Consider the following 17,399-nt stretch of genomic DNA (forward strand, 5'->3'; position numbering starts at 1 on the left):
TTTTTTTTTTTTTTTTTTTAAAGGAAAAGACAAAGGAGCGTGGAAGTGGTGTTCCCCAGCCCTCTCTGCACGCATGTGCCTGGGCTTACCCTAGTCCTCATTCCCACCTACCCCGGTGTGTGTCTGCAGCCACCTCACCACTGAGCCGTAAGACAGACATGTAGGGAGATGCAAAGTCTATAGGACACAGTCTTTGTAAGGGATTGAAGTGAACACTGCTTTTGGGTGCATTGAGGGGTTATCAATACTTTTGGCTTTATGATGGCTCTTACATTTTGTCTGAAAAACCAAAGGGCTGTGAGTAAGGGAGCTGTATGGAAGGTGGGATTCTGAAGTGTATTTTGGAAATTAATCACTACCCTCTTCCAAATTACAGAATTTTTAAGAAACAGAAGCTGTGGCCCTTTCCACTCTCTCCTGGCCTCTGGTGCTGCTCCTCTCTGCCGCCTTTTCTCCATTCAAACTGCTGCCTGGTGTGGCTCCTTCCTCTCTCCCTTTTGTCAGTCCCTCTTCAAGGGAGTAACATATAACATAAGTGAACTTGGTCAGCCTAATCACCCCTCCCGACTGTGATGTATGTGTGTACACATACACAGGGTGGATGGGGAAGAGGCTGCTGATTGAAATACACTCCCCCTAAATAGGGAAGGGGAAGTGACACTTTCCATGTTCAAGTGAAAATAAATAACATACCCTGCAGCCCTTCTCCCCTTTGCTTTCTTCTGGCTTGGGCAAAGGGCACCATAGGAGAAGGGGAAGTAATCAGTATTGACTCCTTTTTCCTTCCCCCTCTCCTACCCACCCACTCCCAGGCCTGGGAGAATGGGGCCGGGACATGCACTGAGTGTTGCACTTTTTTAGGTAGGGAGTTATGTTGAATGAGCCAGGAGGCCTAGAACTGGAGCCTAGTCCAGCAGGTACGATACCACCTCCCCGTCCAGCTCCCAAAGGAGATGTCCAGACACAGACTTTGATTATTATATTTCTTTCAATGCTAGTGCTGGTCAGCCCTCAACGTAACTTCAGTTTTCATGAAATAAACAGTGACTATATAAAATTTCACTTTTCTGAAACTGAAATCTGAGCTCAGGTGAAAGCCTTCTCCTTTCCCGAGAAGTTGGGCCTGTGTTCCATCAAGACAGTCAAGGTTTTCCAAGTGAGGGGATCTGTGCTTGGGTCCTGCCTACAAGTCACAACAGGAGCACCTCACAGTGGGGGGGTCTCAAATCTCGCAGAAGTCAAAAACCTTAAGACTGTGGGTGACCCAGATTGCCATAGAGGTCAGGCCTGCGGTGCTGAAACACAGGCAGATGTTGGCGCACCTGTCGCAGGTAGTTGAGGTCGATTCGAGCAAGGCAGAGGCCTGGCTTCTCAGAGCAACGGGCCATGACTGTTCCCCAAGGGTCCACCACCATGCTGTGGCCATAACTTGCTCTCTTTTCATGGTGGCGTCCACACTGTGCTGCTGCCACTACATAGCACTGGGTTTCAATGGCACGGGCCCTCAGCAGCACCTGAGGACGAGATGGGAAACAAGAACAAAGCAGCTAGTGGGGAAGTGACAGGAAATGGGCACTCTACCCATTGTGACCATTCTGATAATTTCCTAAGAATGACTTAGTGATTTACTACATTATTCTGTACCATATAAGCCACAATTCTCTGGGGGAACGAATTTTCTCATTGGGTGGGAAGAGGAAGAAAATCAACTTGTAAAGCCAAGGGGTGTGGAGGGAACAAAGTTAAGAGAAAGTCCTGTTTGAAGAGGTGTTCTCTTACCTCCCAGTGGGCTGGGCCTGTAATCGGTCCAAAAGCTGAAGGGTAGGTAAGTATTTCTGCTCCAGCTTGAGCCAATGCTAGGGAGAGTTCAGGGAACCGCATATCGTAGCAGATAGCTAGGCCAATCTGAAATGAAAAGCAGCATACTTTGCGTCCCCATCCTGTCTGTCACAGTATCTAGTACATCCATGGTCCCTCTCCTTGGGGCTCTCTATCTTCTGTTAGCACTTCAGTGTATTCCTGTTCCCCTCCCTTTCCCCCTCTCACCTTCATTCTCACAACTCCTACCTTGCCTGCTGGGGTGCTAACAGGTGACTCAAGATTCGGCCCAGGTATGGTAGAGTTGCTTTCACACATAGGTTCCTGACCTGGAATCTCTACGTCACACAGATGTGTCTTCCTGTAAGTGGCCACTACTGATCCTAGGGTAAGAGGGAGAAGAAATGCTCATTGCTGGTGCTTTAGAAGCTGAGCTTAGCTACTCTTCCTCCTAAGGAGGAGACAGTTTGCAGGCTCAGAATTACAAGCACCCCTAAAACCTTGGACCAAGAAAAAAAGAGGAATGAGAGCTCTAAAGAATCCAAGTTTAGGTAGAAGAGCCGGGGAGGCAGGCTAAAGGGTTATGATGGCTCACCCTTGCTGTTCAGAAGCACATGACAATTGTAGATTTTCTGAGTCTGCTCCCAGTCTTGGCCACGCTCATGGAATCCACCCAAGGACAGCCAGAGTCCACATTCCCTGGGGGGGAGGGGACACTGACAACTCTTCTCAAGGCTCTACCCTCTGACAATCCAGGGAAACGGGCCAGCAAAGATTCTACTCCCTCCCCATTCCCTGATACCTGGCAAGCTGGGTATAATCTTCCAAAAGGTTCCCACCCAGTGGCTCAGACAAGCGCAGGGTCTCTGCAGGGTCCCGTGCAATGAAGTCAAATGCCTCAGGCAGGAAAGCCAGGCAAGCACCTAGCCGGGCAGCCTCTCGAACCAGCTCAGCACATGTTTTAAAGTTCTGTTGTTTGTCCGGTGTTGATGTTACCTGGCACACAGCCACTAAGGGCAGTTCCCAGGATGAAGAGGAGCTAGCCATAGCTCTGGGCCTGTGGATTGCATAGGCAGGGTTCTCAGATTTCTAGCACGAAGAATCCCAAGTTTAATGACAGGTTCAAACCGGGAGCAGGAAAACTGGACTTTCTTTTGACGATGCTCTTACAGAATACTAACCCAGGGGCCAGTGGTGCTTTTCTATCAAATGTTCTGTGGATGGCTGATGTCTCCCACCACCCAGTTAACAGAGTATCTACAACGCACCAGGCACTGAGGACAGAACAAAACATGTTACCTGGGCTGAGCACAAAGTACTGAGAGTCCACGTATCCGGAGTCCAGGACACAGAGAGGACAGGAGCTGGTTGGCAATAAAGCCCAGCCTGTGGAAGGTGAGAAATCAGAACATCAACCCCCTGGAAGAAATACATTTCTAGGGTTCTGATATCTCCTTTCATATTGTGAGTTTGAATCAGGGCCCTGACAGTAAAGGCACCCCCAAGTCTTCAAAAACATTTTTTACTGTAAGTATAGGCTATGAGAAGAGATCATAAGGTAGGGAGATAGAGGAGACTGTGATCAGTGCCTGGATATCTCAATTTCCAGTGACCTCAAAATAAACTGAATCCCTTTCCTTCCGCAGTCCAAAAGTCACCTCGGGGAGACCTTACTTTTCCTGTCTCTCGATTGTGCGTTCGCAGTTTATAGGCTCAAAGTATATTTCCCTCCAGAACTTCCGTGGGGAAGTTCACTCTCCCTCGCCCCCTACCAATCCAAGGTGCGCCAGAGGCACAGGGCCAGACCCCAGCCCGAGCCCCCCACCCTGAGTAGCCCGCCTTCCCCGCCTCTCCCTGGGGCGGAAATCTCTGTTGCACAAGTTAAAGCACCGCAGATAGAATTCACCGCAGCAGGAGGGGTAGGGACTAGCTCCTACATGAAAATGCGGCCAAACCATTCACAGGATCCGACTCGAGAAGCTGCCAGGAGCCAGCGGAACCCGGAGGAGTGGGTGGTAACGCTAGGACCGGATGTGACGCAGGGGGTGGAGCTACGCAGGGCGGAAGCCTGGCAGGAGGCGAAGATGGCGGAAAGCAGCGGTCGCACAGGCAAGAGCAGCGGGAGCGGCGCGGGGAAGGGGGCGGTGTCGGCCGAGCAGGTGAGGAGGCGAGAGCGCGCCAGAGGGCACCTGGGTGGGTTTGGAGTCCATGCAAGGTGGGGAGGGTGTGTCTGCCGCTTTGCTAGCCTTTACTGCTTTCCCATGTTGCCTGGCCACCCGGAGGGAGGGTCTTGGAGAAGCCGGCTGAACCTCTAGGGAGAGAGTAGGCGGGTAGTAGGTGAGAGCCACGCCCCCGGGTGCTGGGGTGCCTGGGGGAGGGGGAAGCCTGACACGCAGGATCTGGGAAGATGCCCATGTCTGAGGACAGATGGATCGTCGCTTTCCCCACCACTCTTTAGCATCCTGAACGCAGTATGATTGGCCATGGCAGCTCCTAAAGAAGCCCAGAGGACTAGTCAGCTGGCTGATTGTATAGTCTGTTTCGTGTGATCCTGAAACCGCGTTGACAGTCGTCGTCATTCTGCAGAGCCATGTGACTCACTTCAACGGTCCAGGGTTCTATACTATTTTGATTAGGGAGTCATTAGTCGATTGACTTTCTTTAGAGACCATCAACCCTACCAGTTTCCTGACTTAGGGAAATGTATGGCGTGACAAATTAATCAGAAGGGTCTTTGTGGCTTGGAAATCGTGGGTTGTTAATAGTAGGGCTACCGTTTAATGGGGTGGGAAGAAATCTACATGGTAGAAATGAAGACCGTTAGCACGTTCACGACGGGTCTGTCATTTGTATGTTTCGCTGCCCGGTGGCTTGAAGCATTGGTGGTGAATGCATGACTGTCTCATCGGGTAGCGTTTTGATGACTTTTATTAGTGAAAAGACCGCTAAAAGTGATTAGATCCGTTTGTATCACCTGGCTAGCCAATAGGACAATATTACATGTAACATCAGTAGGGTCAAGCCGGCAGGAACCTGTTATGCAAGTTACAGTATTTTATTTTATGATTTGAGACAGGGTCCCACTATGTAGTTTAGGCTAGTCTTGAACTCACTATGTAGTGCATGCTGGCTTTGAACTCACGGTGTTTTTCCCCCCTCAGCCTCCCAGGTGCTGGGATCACAGGCATGGGCCACCGTGCCTGGTTAGTTATAATATTTTAATCATAGATTCACTAATCAGTTGTGTATTGAAAGGTGTTTGTTGAAAGGTATTTGTTAAAGATTTTTAAAAATTCTTCTGCAGTTGGGTGGGGTGCCCAAGGCTATAAACCCAGCACTCAGGGAGACTGAAGTTGGAGGAGCACAAGTAGGAACCCAGCCTGGGCAGTTTATTGACTTAGGGAGACCTTGTCTCAAAATAAACTATAAAAGTGCTGGGTTTGGTGATGCATTCCTGTAATCACAGCACTCAGGAGACTGAGGCAGGAAGATCACTGAGTTCATGGCCACCCTGAACTACCTAGCAAGACCCCTGTCTCAAGAAACTAAAAATTAGTATTTAAAACAAAGCACTAAGTATGTAGGTTAGTATGAAAGCCCTGGGTTCCATGTCCAGTGTGTGCACACACACACACACACACACACACACACACACACACAAAAGTAACCCAAAACTATTCTACCATCAAAGAGCATAATCTGGTGGGTAACTACCATGTGCAAAAAGCTAGTGGAGGCAGAAGCTGTTTTTATTTTTGTGGCCTTGAGGATTTAACCCAGGGCCCCGAGCATGCTAGGCAAGTGTTCTACCTATGACTGAACTACATTCCCAGTCCAGAGGATAAGTTTTCTAAGAAAAGTATAAAGTGCTGTGGCATTTGAGGAAAAGAGGAGGTGATTTATAACATAATAAGGTGAAAGAATCTAATTTATTTTGTGGGTCTGCCATGTCCTGGGCCAGTGATGGCAAAACTTTTTAGAGCTTCAATGATAACAAACAGCTGGCTGCAGCATACTTGCAATAGGTTCGCCACCACTGTACCGAGGCATTCTGCTGTATGGAAGGAAACAAGTAAGTGAAGCAGTCTTAATGGTGCTCCGAGAGTTATTTCAGAAAAGAAAATAAAGATTTGTGTCCCTTTATGACAGAAGAGAGACTCCTACCTGGGGTTTGGCAGGTAGGTAGAAGGGAGAACTATGATATAGTGGGTTGGGTAAGAGCATTCTTGTATACTGGGCTCACACCTGGCTTTGACTTCATTTCTATTATTTATTTATTTATATATAACCTCCATGAGTTACTGCTCAGACCTCCTATCTGTACAAACATAGTAGCACCTACCTCAGTACTGTATTTAGAATATTAGACAACTTATGCAAACTTCTGTACAATGGTTAGAGTACAGTATTAATAGATTCTAGTTACCTTTTGCTTTTAGATGAGAAAATTCTTCTAAAGGTCAAGAAAAGTTAAACAAAGAAGTGGAAGATTTTCTAGAGAGAGGTAATAATTTGTTCAAAAGCATTAAGGCATGAAACTGCCTGGCAGTTTGGAATGCAGGTGGAGTTAAAATTTGAGGTGGATTGCAAGACTTGAATATGGAGGAAAAGGGATACAAGGGAAGTATAGATGTCTCTCAGGTTTCTGTCTTTGGTAAGTAATAGTGCCATAGGGAATGTTGGAAGGCCAGAATGGGGAGAAAGATAAATTTATTTTAGGATTTTTGTTAATTTTTTTTTTTTAAATTTTGAGACAGGGCCTTATTAATTTGTCCAGGCTGGTCATAAACTTGGGATACTCCTGCCTCAGCCTCCCATGTAGCTAGGATTATAGATTGTGCCACTATGCCTGGCTTGATTTACAAATTATAATACAGGAATTTAAATTAGAGATATGATCAGAGGATTGATTTTTTTTTTTTTTTCTGGTATAGGGATTGAACTCAGAACCTTGCACTTGTCAGGCAAGAGCCCGCACCACTGAGCTAAATCCCTGACCCTGAACTTTGGAATGGTAGAAAAAAACAGTTATAGATGAAAATCATAATTTTCTGCAATTTGTACAAAAAAATGAAAAAAAAATGGAACAAGGGGTGGTGGAAAAAAGCTAAATTTTTAAGGAGACTGAGGAAATGTGATAACTGAGTCTAAGCCTGTTGTGTTTTGTTTTATCTTGAGACATGGTTTTACTATACTGTTCAGGCTGAATTTGAACTCACAGTGATCCTCTTGCTTCAGCCACCAGACTGCTGGGGTTACAAACCTTTGCCCCCACACTCTGCTAAGGCTGTTTCTTGATTAATGTTCTCTGGCCTTTGTGTTCCAGAGTGAACAGTGAGTAAAAAATGCTTTTTTATTTTTATTTTTTATTTTTAATCACTGCTGCAAATGTGAACCACATGTATCCTTTACAAATAAAATGGAAGTGAGTAACACATTGCGCTAGGCCCTTTGTTTTATCATCTGTTGTTTAATTATTGCCATTTGAAATGAGATTTGAATTTCAGAGGCTTTGGATAATTTGTCCAGTCATTAACTAGAAAAGCAGTCCCCCCCCTTTGTTTTGGTACCCGGGATTGAACTCAGAACCTTGCAGTTGCGAGGAAGGCAGCAGAACCACTGAGCTAAATCCCTGGCCCCTACAGGCCTTTCAATTGAGAAAAACGAGACTCAGACAAATCTGTTTTTCCATTTATATCATGTTTATATTAGGACTGATGGAACTGAGCCCTGAAATAATTGGTGGCAGTGGAATAAAAAGTTGGGAATAGAGTAGGAAGAGGAAAGTTAGGGAAAGCGTAGATTGACATAAAGTTTAGTAGCTGGTTAGTATAGCTAAGTCTTAAGGCACAGTATAAGTTAGAAGAATGTGCTCCTTGCTGGACATGATGGCACATACCTGTAATCCCACACTCTAGGAGGCTGAGGCAGGAGGATCACAAGCTTGAGTTCACTATGGCGAATTTAGCAATTTAGTGAGACTCAAAATAAATGCAAGCTGGGCGTGGTGGTGCATGCCTATAATCGCAGCACTTGGGAGACTGAGGCAGGAGGATTGCTGTGAGTTTGAGACCAGCCTGGGCTACATAGTGAGTTCCAGGTCAGTCTCAACTATATAGTGAGACCCTGTCTCAGAAAACAACACAATAAGACAAAATTAAAATAAGAAATGGAAAAGAGCTGGGGATATAGTTCAGTGTGAAAGCCTTGGTTTCAATCCTTAGTACTGAAAAAAAAAAAAAATGTTCCTTACAGCGTATTAAATAAGGTTTTTGAGAACATAAGAGAGAGTTTGGGACTTTTTAATATAAGTACTGAGGACCTCACAGAAGGATATATGTTGTGCTATTAATGCTTTCTATTATATAAAATAGTATGTTTACTGCAGGAAATGTAGAAAACACAAGAAAAAGCACAAACTAGGAGATAGGTTACCCATAATCCTATCCAGTGTTAACTGTTCTTACCATTTTTGGAATATACCATTTGAGGGGTCTCCCCTTTTCTTTATGCCTTTGTGTGTTTATGGATGGAAAGGGAAGTGTCTTGGTCCATTTCTTGTTGCTATAAAAGGACACCAGAGACTAGATGGCTGTAATTTTTTTTTACTTTCTTTTTTTTGGTACCAGGGATCGAACTCAGGTCCTTGCACTTGTGAAGCAGGCAACGGTACCACTGAGCTACAACCCTGGTGATGGCTGTAATTTCTAGAAGTTTAGGGATTCCATGGGCACAGTGTTCAGTATCTGGCAAGGCCATGATAACATGCAGAAGGTTGCCAGAGACTCCTGCAGCAAGTGTGTAGTCCCCACCTGCCCAGTGTGATGCAAGGTTGAAGAAAAACTTAAAGACAGAGTTAGAGAAAGTGAACTGCGACGGCCAGTGCTCCTTTGGCAAAAGGCACTGGGCCCATCTCCTTCACCGAATTTTATTATTCATCAATCAGGGTAAAGGTGAAGTATGTGTGTAGATGTGTGGTACATGTGAGGTACATGTGATTGCCATAGAAACCAGTGCAGGCAAGGCTTTAAAGAGAGTCACAGCATTTCAATATTAGAAGCAAGATAAGACAAAATATATATGGTCGTAATTAGAGCATTGTCCTTCAAGCTATGATAGTACTAATTGTGGGAGTGGAATTTGGGTGCGATTACTCTGACCTCAGCTACAGATGTTATCTCTTGTTAGCCCCACACCTTCATAGGCCCTTACTCTGGTCTCACTGTGGCTGTTAGCGGGGAGGTCATATTAACCTGCACTCTTCTGCAGTGCTCAGGAGATACTTCTGTGAGTCATGTAGCTTCAGTCAGACTTGCTTCTTAAAGTCAGCCCATCAAGGGATTTAACTCTTTGCAGTCTGCACTGCTTACGGCATGCTTTGGGCATAATATTTCGGGCTCTGACAGAAGGTGAAGGACAAGTGGGCACTTGTAAAAGGGAGAAAGCATGAGGGGTGGCCCCACTTTATAACAAGTTAGCAGCAGTATGTGACTGAATTTGGAGAGTCCAAAAACAGGGAAATCATTTAGAAGACGGTTGTTGTAGTTCAGATCAGAGGATAATGAAGGCCTGAACTAGGATGGTGTCAAAGAGCCTAAGAGACTATATAGTGAGTTCAAAGCTCGCTTGAACTACATAGTGAGACCCTGTCTCAAAAAACAAACTCCACCCCCTCAAACAAAAAGTTTTCTTTGATAGAGAGTTGAGTATGTTTGTCATAAAGAGGGGTGAGCACTGAACTAAAAGAGGTTAATTAATGGGGCAGTATCTCAGGAAATGCTTTTGCAGATGCATTCGGTTATGATTCTCTTTTCCTATTCTTCATTGAACCCAGCAGGAGTAATTGTGAAATAAGACAACCAGAGAACATTTTGTGGGGAAAAGTAATGAGTGTAGATTTTTTCCTTAAGTTATTGTGTTAGTTACCTTTCTCTCATTGCTGAGACAAAATACTCGACACCCAAAGCTCACAGTTTGTAGAGGTTTCAGTCAATATTTAGCTGGCTCCAAGGCAGAGTGGCACATGGCAGAGGGGCAGCAGGTCATGGCTGTGGAACACAGCAAAGGCAACAAAAGACCTTAACAGTGTCTTTCTGTCCCTTTTATCTTATTTGGACTACTTAGGGTAGGTAGCACTCAGGCCCTTCATCCTAGTGCCCTCCAGCCTAGCCCCACCATGAATCAGTCACACACTCTAGATTCAGCCACCTCCAAAATATCCTGTGACACCTGAGGCTTTGGGAGGACATCTAGACACAAACCATAACAGTTATCAAAACTATATGATATTAAGAAAGAAAACAAAACAAGTTAATTGGAAATAATTTGATATTTATAAGAGATTAAGGCAGACGGGAGTAAGATATTATAGAAAATGGACTATTTTTCTTACTGTTTTTGTTTTTTGAAACAGGGTCTCGTTATGTAGCTCAGGTTGGCCTCCAGTTTGTGATCCTCCTGCCTCAGTCTTCTGGGTGCTGGGATCATGGACCACCCTGCCTGGCCAAAATAGATTTTTAAGAGATGAATCTGAGTACAAGTACCAATTATGTAGTTAACTGTTATTTAAACCAACTCCTGACACTACCAGCTTTGGTCTCCTGATTTCTAAATTGCAGGTACTGTACTCATAATTTGCGGGGGCTGAATTGCAGATTTACCGGGAGCTTTCATACTGACCTACTTCTCAGCCCTTTTCTTTTTAATTTTTTGTTTGTTTGTTTTTTGAGACAGGGTCTCCCTGTGTAGTTCAGGCTGGCCTGGAACTCAATGTAACCCAAGCTGGCCTCAACTCATGGCAGTCTTCCTGCCTAAGGAATGAGAGGGGTTTAGAGAAGTGTACCTGGTAGGATAATGATTCCACATAGATGCCATAGAGCAAATTACTTGTGGCTTAAGACAGAATGCTGAGTTAACATTGGATGGAAGGACTGCTTGGGAGAGGTAAGCAGATACCTGGTCTACCCTCTCCCACAATACCTTCCTCCATGTGTACCTTCCCACCCACCCCTGTTACTGGGCATGGAACCCAAGGCCTTGCACTAAGTTACCTCCTCAGCCCTTTTTTATTTTGAGACAAGGGTTTACTAAATTGCCCAGGCTGGCTTTGAACCTGGGATCCCCCTGCCTCAGCCTCCTGCACAGCTGGAATTACAGATGCCATTACCCCCCAGCAGATATCAAGTATAGAACTTGTTCACTGTGTTGAGGTGAAGAAGAGGTCACACACTCTACATCCAGCCACCTCTGAAAAAAACCCCACGAATGACTGCATGAGGCTTTGGGGGGACATCTAAACATGAGCCATAACAACTACATAGTGGTCCTTGTCTCAGAATTTACAAAAAAGGGGGCTGCTTCTTTTGCATTTAACTTGAGTTGCAGTTAGCTGATTTTAGTTTGGTACTTGATTAAAAGTTTATAAATTGAACAAGAAGAAACAGGGATTTATATTAGCAAGAATGTTGGCTGGGGGTGTGGTTCGGTGGAAGTACACGTATTTAGCATGTCCAAGGCTCTGGGTTTAAACCCCTACTACCATGTTGAAGAAAGGTTGACATTTGGGGGAAGAAAGTCTTTGATTCCTTCTGGGTATGGTGGTACACACCTGTACCCAGCACTGGGAAGGCTGAGGAAGGATTGCCATGAGTTCGAGGGCGGCCTGGGATACATAGTAAAACCTTGTCTCAAGCAAACCAACCAAAACCCAGTACCTTCTGTTCCTTCTAATTACTAAGGAAAATAAGTTCACATCTCAAAACTTTTAGACATCTAAGCTGATTGACTGGTGCATTTGATAGCTGCATCCGATGTGCTGTGGGGAGAATACCTAGGATCTGATTTAGTCCTGGTATTAGAGGAAAAACACTGGGGGTATGGAGAGGGGTCTCAAACTCACAGCGATCCTCCTGCCTCAGCCTCCCGAGTGCTGGCATTACAGGTGTGCACCACCATGCTCGGCTTTTCTGGTTTCTTTTTGAGGTAGGGTCTCACTGTGTTGTTCGGGCTAGCTTTGAACTCATTATGCAGCCCAGGCTGGCCTCAAACTCCTGGCGATCCTCTTGCCACAGCTTCCCAAGGGCTGGGATTACAGGTGTGCACCACTATGTCTCACAGGCCTTGCTGTTTTAAAAAAAAAAATTCCCACCTAATTTTATTTTTTTTCTTTTTACAGAACTGGGCAGTGAACTCAATACCTCATGCACAGTAGACAAGCGTTTTACCCCTAATCTACTTTTTATTATGAGACAAGGTCTGGCTAAATTGCCCAGGCTGGCCTCAAATGTACAACCCTATTGTCTCAGCCTCTGGAGTAGCTGGGATTACAAGCATGGTTCACCATGCCTGGCTTCCCACATAATTTTAATAGGCAGTCAGAACTAAGAACCACTGGGTAATCCTCTTTGAGCCTTTGTTTTCTTACCTAGAAAATGTGCATAATGATACTTACTTATAAGGCTGTTGTACCATGTGAACCAAAGAGCATGAAACAGCACTACAAGAGGTGATTATTCTCATGGACTTCCCCACACATCCAGAAGTGCCCACGCGACACATTTATGTAAACCCCTGCCAAATCTATCATTCCTATTTGCAGTATCTCCAGTCTCACTGTCAGAAACCTTGCTCTAGTACTGAAGATCAACCACCTCCCATTCATTCACTTATTTAAAGGCAGGGTCTCACTATGTAGTCCAGGCTGGCCTCAATCTCATAGCGATCCTCCTGCCTCAGCCTCCCAAGGGCTGGGATTACAGGCGTGCGCCACCATGCCCAGCCCACCTCCCCTTACTAGGGCTCATCTCTAGTTTGCTCTCTGCAAGGTACATATTCTGCTAATATCCACTTCATTTGCTGGGCATGGCAGCATTCAGGATCACTTGAGCCCACTCATTCAAGACCAGCCTGGGCTACATAGTGAGACCCCTCTCCATACCCCCATTGTTTTTCCTCTAATACCAGGACTAAATCAGATCCTAGGTATTCTCCCCAAGGCACATCGGATGCAGCTATCAAATGCACCAGTCAGTCAGCTTAGATGTCTAAAAGTTTTGAGATCTGAACTTATTTTCCTTAGTAATCAGAAGGAACAAAAGGTACTGGGTTTTTGTTGGTTTGCTTGAGACAAGGTTTTACTATGTATCCCAGGCTGCCCTGGACATACATAGTGAGACGCTGTCTCAAAAAAAACAGAAAAGCGGGAGACAGACAGAGTCAGTAAGGTGGTGGCCTTGCCCCTGGTGATTGTGCAGCTCTTCCAGGGCTCCACTATTTGTTTGTTTTTTTGGTACCAAGGATCAGGCCTTTGTGCTTGTGAGGCAGGCGCCTGAACCACTGAGCTAAATCCCTGGCCCCACTATTTGTTTTTTAAATGCTCCCAGGTGATTCTAACATGTAGCCAATGCTGAGAACCATGGAATTAAATGTCTGCTAGGAATTGGCAGAGGCAGAACTTGAAACCTGATCTTTTGTCTCTTGGTTTCAAATTTTTCTCCCTCCCTGCATATCTCCGTGTCTTTCATTTTCTCTCCATATTGCATCTCATACTTTTCATGCTACTTCATTCCAGACAGTCATCAGGATCCCTGATTGGATGTGAGGGTGGTGATGGTGTTAGTATCTGGTCTGGTTTTCATACACTGTTTTTCTTTGCTTAGTTTCTGGAGAACTAGGAGCTGGCCGTAATTACTTTTCTGGACCTTTACAAATGTTACTTCTTAGGCTTCATTTTCTCTTATGTTCCCCATTGTCCCCAACTTCTTATCCTTCAGGTTTCAGCTAAGACATCTAACCAGGCTCAGTGGTACCTTCCTGTTATCACTGCTACTCGGAAGTCTGAGGCAGAAAGAGCAAGAATTCGAGGCCAGCTTAGGCAGTTTAGTGAAATCCCATGTCAAAATAATATTTGAAGTCAGACAGGCATGCTACTGCACACCTGTAATCCCAGCACTCAGGAGGCTGAGGCAGGAGGATCATGGTGAGTTCAAGGCCAGCCTGAATTACACAGTGGGACATTGTATCGGGGCGGGGTGGGGGTGGGGCTTAGCTTAATGGTGCTGCCACCTGCCTTGCAAGCACAAAGTCCTGAGTTCTATCCCCAGTACCAAAAAAAAAACAAAAAACAAAAAAAACAAAATTTAAGTTGGGCATGGTGGTGCATGCCTATTAATCCCAGCTCTTGGGAAGCTGAGGTAGAAAGATTGCTGTGTGTTTGAGGCCAGCCTGAACTACATAGAAAGACCATGCCTGAAAAACAAAAGCCATAAAACAGATTCCCCAGTAGCTCTCCACCCTATTCATTTGTTTTGTTTTGTTGGAGTTTGAATCTCAGGCCTTTTGCATGCTAGGCAAGTGCTCTGCAACTAAGCTACATCCCAGCCCTATATTATACATGTTTTCTCACCAAGTTATAAGGTACAAGAAGCCAGAGGCAAAAATCTATTGTTACACCCCCTAGTGCCTAGCAGATCTCTTAATAAGTGCCTACTGCAAAATGCAGTTCTACACAGACCTAAGAAATTGCAAACTTGTGTCCAACTCCTTTTCCAAAGTAGGTGTTCACTGCCGCACTTTTGTGAAACTTGCCACCCTGTGTACTTACTATCTTTACAGTCATTTCCACTGTCTTGTCTCTCAACTGTTCTCTTACACCTAGGTAATTGCTGGCTTCAACCGCCTTCGGCAGGAACAGCGGGGCCTGGCATCCAAAGCAGCTGAACTGGAGATGGAGTTGAATGAGCACAGGTGAGAAAGTAAGAGTGGCACAAACAGTAGAGCAGGTGGGTGGGCCATTTCATAACAGAGGGAGCAATAGCATGCGACTGAAATCTGAAGTCCGGCCTTATCCTAATCCAGCCTAGTGATTGACACACTGAAGGAGGTAGATGAAACTCGCAAGTGCTTCCGCATGGTTGGAGGTGTGCTGGTGGAGCGGACTGTCAAAGAGGTGCTGCCTGCCTTGGAGAATAACAAGGAGCAGGTGGGTAAGCAAGAATCCTGAGTAGAAATTTGAGGCAACCAAGGGATAATGAAGAAGGGGAGGCCAGGGATTTAAGAAATACGATGGAGAGTCTGGGTAGAAACTCATGTTGAGGATAACAGCCTGTGCCGTTGGCACTGTGCTAAATCCAGCTGCTTAGGTGAGGATTTGCTGGCCATACCCTTCCTTATGGCCTTGTTGATGTAATTGAATTGGGTAGGGAATTCGAGCAGTGTGGTCCATGGATACCTACATCAAAATCACTTGAAGAATTAGTTTATAGTACAACTTCCTCTTGAGGTGTTTTGTTTGGTTTTGTATGGGGGTTGAACTCAAGACCTTGTGCTTGCAAGGCAGGCGAGGTGCCACTGAGCTAAATCCCCAGCCCTCCTGTTGTATTAGTTTGTAATATTGCTTCCTTGGATCCACTGCTATAGCCTTGCTGTGACATTTTATATAAGCAGCTGAGGTGGTTCTTGTGACTATTAAAATTTATAAACGACTGTTTGAGAAAGGAATCACTTTTGTGTCTGGGCTAGGCTTCAAAATGTCATCTCTTTTCCCCTTACAATACATTCCAGATAGGGGAGGAGAGGCCTGAAATCCTTACATAATTCCTGTTATTTGACCTTTAGATACAGAAGATCATTGAGACACTGACCCAGCAACTTCAGGCAAAGGGAAAAGAACTCAATGAATTCCGGGAAAAGCACAACATTCGTCTCATGGGGGAAGATGAGAAGCCAGCAGCCAAGGAAAACTCGGAAGGGGCTGGGGCTAAAGCCAGCTCAGCTGGAGTATTGGTCTCCTAGGGACCAGGCTTCTGTATTTTTTTCTACCCTGACTCCCACTTCTGATTTCTCTTTATTGTTATTATTAGTATTATTTTCTCTGCTATTGTAATATTTTTTTGTTCTTGATTAAATGTTTTGGTCAGAATGCTTAGCTGTAGCCTGAAACTTTATTCTAATTTAAGGACAAAGGACAGCTTATGATTTGTGGCTTTTGTTACCATCAGGTCAGTGGCTTACAGCATCAGAAAAGATCCATACTTTGTTCTTTCCTTGCAAATAAAGATGTTTCTGTTTACTGCCCCCCCAAAAGGATTCAAAGACAAATGCTGACTCTCAGGTTGAAGTTTAATGTAAACCTTCGAAGTGAGGCAGACAGCTCTCATTGCAGTGGTTTATGTCACTGTTCTTTAGATCAAGAGATCCAGGGAGCAAACCTGTGGGCTCGCTGTCCTGCCGTCCTCACCAAAGCCCCCGAGCAGGTAAAGCTGATCGTTCCAGAGGCAGGTGCGATGGCCCACACGTTTCAGCCCACGGTCTGCAGAGGGGAAGTGGAACCACAGAGAAGGGGGCTTGCCTGTTGAGTAGGGGCAGAGGGTGGTTATTGAGGCAAGTGATTTTATCACCCGTGGACACTTAACCAAATGCTTGCCCATTGTATTTATCCTTACTTGGTCTGTGGGTGTCTTCAAATTTTATTCTATATATTCCTTTAACTCTTTTCAATTCTTCATCCTTCTACCACTCAGTTACTCCATCTTTTTTCTGAAGTGTATGCTCTGTGTTGTGTCCTCCACCCCGGCCACCTGCCACCCTCAACCATTAACTGGGCTCTCACGGGTGTCATAGATGTAGAGGTCATTGCAAATGGTGTCTCTCGCTCTGGTCAGACTTTCTCCACCGAACAGCACAGCAAAGGGCCCCACCACAGAACAGGAGTGATGCCGCAGTCCACGGGGCCCCCGTTGGGTCCCCTTTCCACTGCTTACAATCCTTGCAAGCTGTTCTGTCAAATGAGGGGCAACAGGGGGCTGCTCCTTGGGGGAGAAAGAAGGGACTGTCTGAAGGAATGTGGGCACCACAATTTCAGCCCTTTTTATCCTAAGCAAGATATGAGTAGATAATACCTGAATCTTCCCATGACTCCACTGCCCAGCTACTTCTGGTTCAGCTGAACTGCACCCCCCAAACAGCAAAAGCTGATGGCCCGGGTGGGGCCCAGGAGTTTGCAGCAGGGCAGCACAGTGACCTGATCGAGAGACTGTGCGGCAGCCTTCTTCCTTGTAGCTGTGGGTATGCAGAAATGCAGGCCTGAGTGGGGCTTTCTGGAAAATGCGTGTTGTACTGCTTTTTCCCCCATTCCCCTTGCCAAGGATGGAAAGACCAGGGGCAGAATCCTGGGAAGTTAACTGGTGAGTTCTGATGTCCTAAGGCAGATTATAGGAAAGGGGGTGCCATCGTGAGCCCGTGGCTAAACTGCCCGCGGGTTTTTTTCCAGTTTGGAACGAAGGTTTGAGGTTTTGGGAGAGGGGTGCCATACCAATAGGTGCGGGCGCCAGGGTCCAGCTTTAACGCGTAGATGCTTCCATAACGTCGCTGAGTGCGGACCCCACCCTCTCGGCCGGCCACCCGCAGCTCCCGGTCTGAGAGGCGAGTGCATGTGTGACTGCTGAGGCCAGCAGGGGGACAGTTGCCAGGGGCCGCTTTCCACTCTTCCCACACTCCACGCTCTGTGTCCAGCGCAGCCACAGAAGCCAGGCGCCGCGAACCGTCCCAGCCGCCCACGATGCAGAGCCAGCGGCCGCCCTCTG

At 45.9% G+C, this 17,399-nt stretch overlaps 3 protein-coding genes across 6 annotated transcripts in view; 1 reads left to right on the forward strand and 2 right to left on the reverse strand.

Annotated features, from left to right (window-relative positions):
• Positions 1-6: 6 nt before the first annotated feature.
• On the reverse strand, positions 7-3,836 carry Nit1 (nitrilase 1). Of its 4 annotated transcripts, none has more exons than XM_010616628.3 (7): positions 3,774-3,836; positions 3,118-3,204; positions 2,621-2,875; positions 2,414-2,517; positions 2,068-2,201; positions 1,780-1,905; positions 7-1,514 (listed from the first exon to the last, which is right to left on the reverse strand). In XM_010616628.3, exons 3-7 carry the CDS (start codon positions 2,863-2,865, stop codon positions 1,248-1,250), a joined length of 876 nt encoding a protein of 291 aa, XP_010614930.1. In that variant the 5' UTR covers positions 2,866-2,875; positions 3,118-3,204; positions 3,774-3,836; the 3' UTR covers positions 7-1,247. The 4 variants fall into 4 exon arrangements, with proteins under 4 accessions (XP_010614930.1, XP_010614929.1, XP_010614928.1 ...); XM_010616627.2 differs by having other exon boundaries at positions 3,756-3,827; XM_010616626.2 differs by having other exon boundaries at positions 3,725-3,803.
• Positions 3,758-15,780, forward strand: Pfdn2 (prefoldin subunit 2). Its single transcript, XM_010616624.1, has 4 exons — positions 3,758-3,977; positions 14,474-14,562; positions 14,674-14,797; positions 15,433-15,780. Exons 1-4 carry the CDS (start codon positions 3,762-3,764, stop codon positions 15,607-15,609), a joined length of 606 nt encoding a protein of 201 aa, XP_010614926.1. The 5' UTR covers positions 3,758-3,761; the 3' UTR covers positions 15,610-15,780.
• Positions 15,781-15,793: 13 nt separating this feature from the next.
• Klhdc9 (kelch domain containing 9) overlaps positions 15,794-17,399 on the reverse strand; it is a 2,199-nt gene continuing 593 nt past the window's right edge. The window contains exons 2-5 of the mRNA XM_010616694.3: positions 17,129-17,396; positions 16,716-16,875; positions 16,427-16,625; positions 15,794-16,165 (exon numbers count right to left, since the gene is read on the reverse strand). Coding sequence (XP_010614996.1) covers positions 15,999-16,165; positions 16,427-16,625; positions 16,716-16,875; positions 17,129-17,396 — 794 coding nt within the window. The 3' untranslated portion in view covers positions 15,794-15,998. The remainder of the gene's footprint in view (positions 16,166-16,426; positions 16,626-16,715; positions 16,876-17,128; positions 17,397-17,399) is intronic.

Source organism: Fukomys damarensis, unplaced genomic scaffold (assembly GCF_012274545.1).
Source record: "Fukomys damarensis isolate Sample0158 unplaced genomic scaffold, DMR_v1.0_HiC HiC_scaffold_19, whole genome shotgun sequence".
In the NCBI taxonomy this organism is placed as follows: Eukaryota; Metazoa; Chordata; class Mammalia; order Rodentia; family Bathyergidae; genus Fukomys; species Fukomys damarensis.

Bases quoted from the DNA above. Each gene is read 5' to 3' on its own strand.
- Pfdn2 (XM_010616624.1), top strand. From the start codon at position 3,762: ATGCGGCCAAACCATTCACAGGATCCGACTCGAGAAGCTGCCAGGAGC. The intron at 3,978-14,473 runs GTGAGGAGGCGA...TCTTACACCTAG, and splicing joins GGGCGGTGTCGGCCGAGCAG to GTAATTGCTGGCTTCAACCG. The intron at 14,563-14,673 runs GTGAGAAAGTAA...ATCCTAATCCAG, and splicing joins ATGGAGTTGAATGAGCACAG to CCTAGTGATTGACACACTGA.
- Nit1 (XM_010616625.2), bottom strand. From the start codon at position 3,776: ATGGTTTGGCCGCATTTTCATGTAGGAGCTAGTCCCTACCCCTCCTGC. The intron at 2,876-3,117 runs GTAACATGTTTT...TGCAATCCACAG, and splicing joins GTACTTTGTGCTCAGCCCAG to GCCCAGAGCTATGGCTAGCT. The intron at 1,906-2,067 runs GTAGGAGTTGTG...TTTTCATTTCAG, and splicing joins TTAGCACCCCAGCAGGCAAG to ATTGGCCTAGCTATCTGCTA.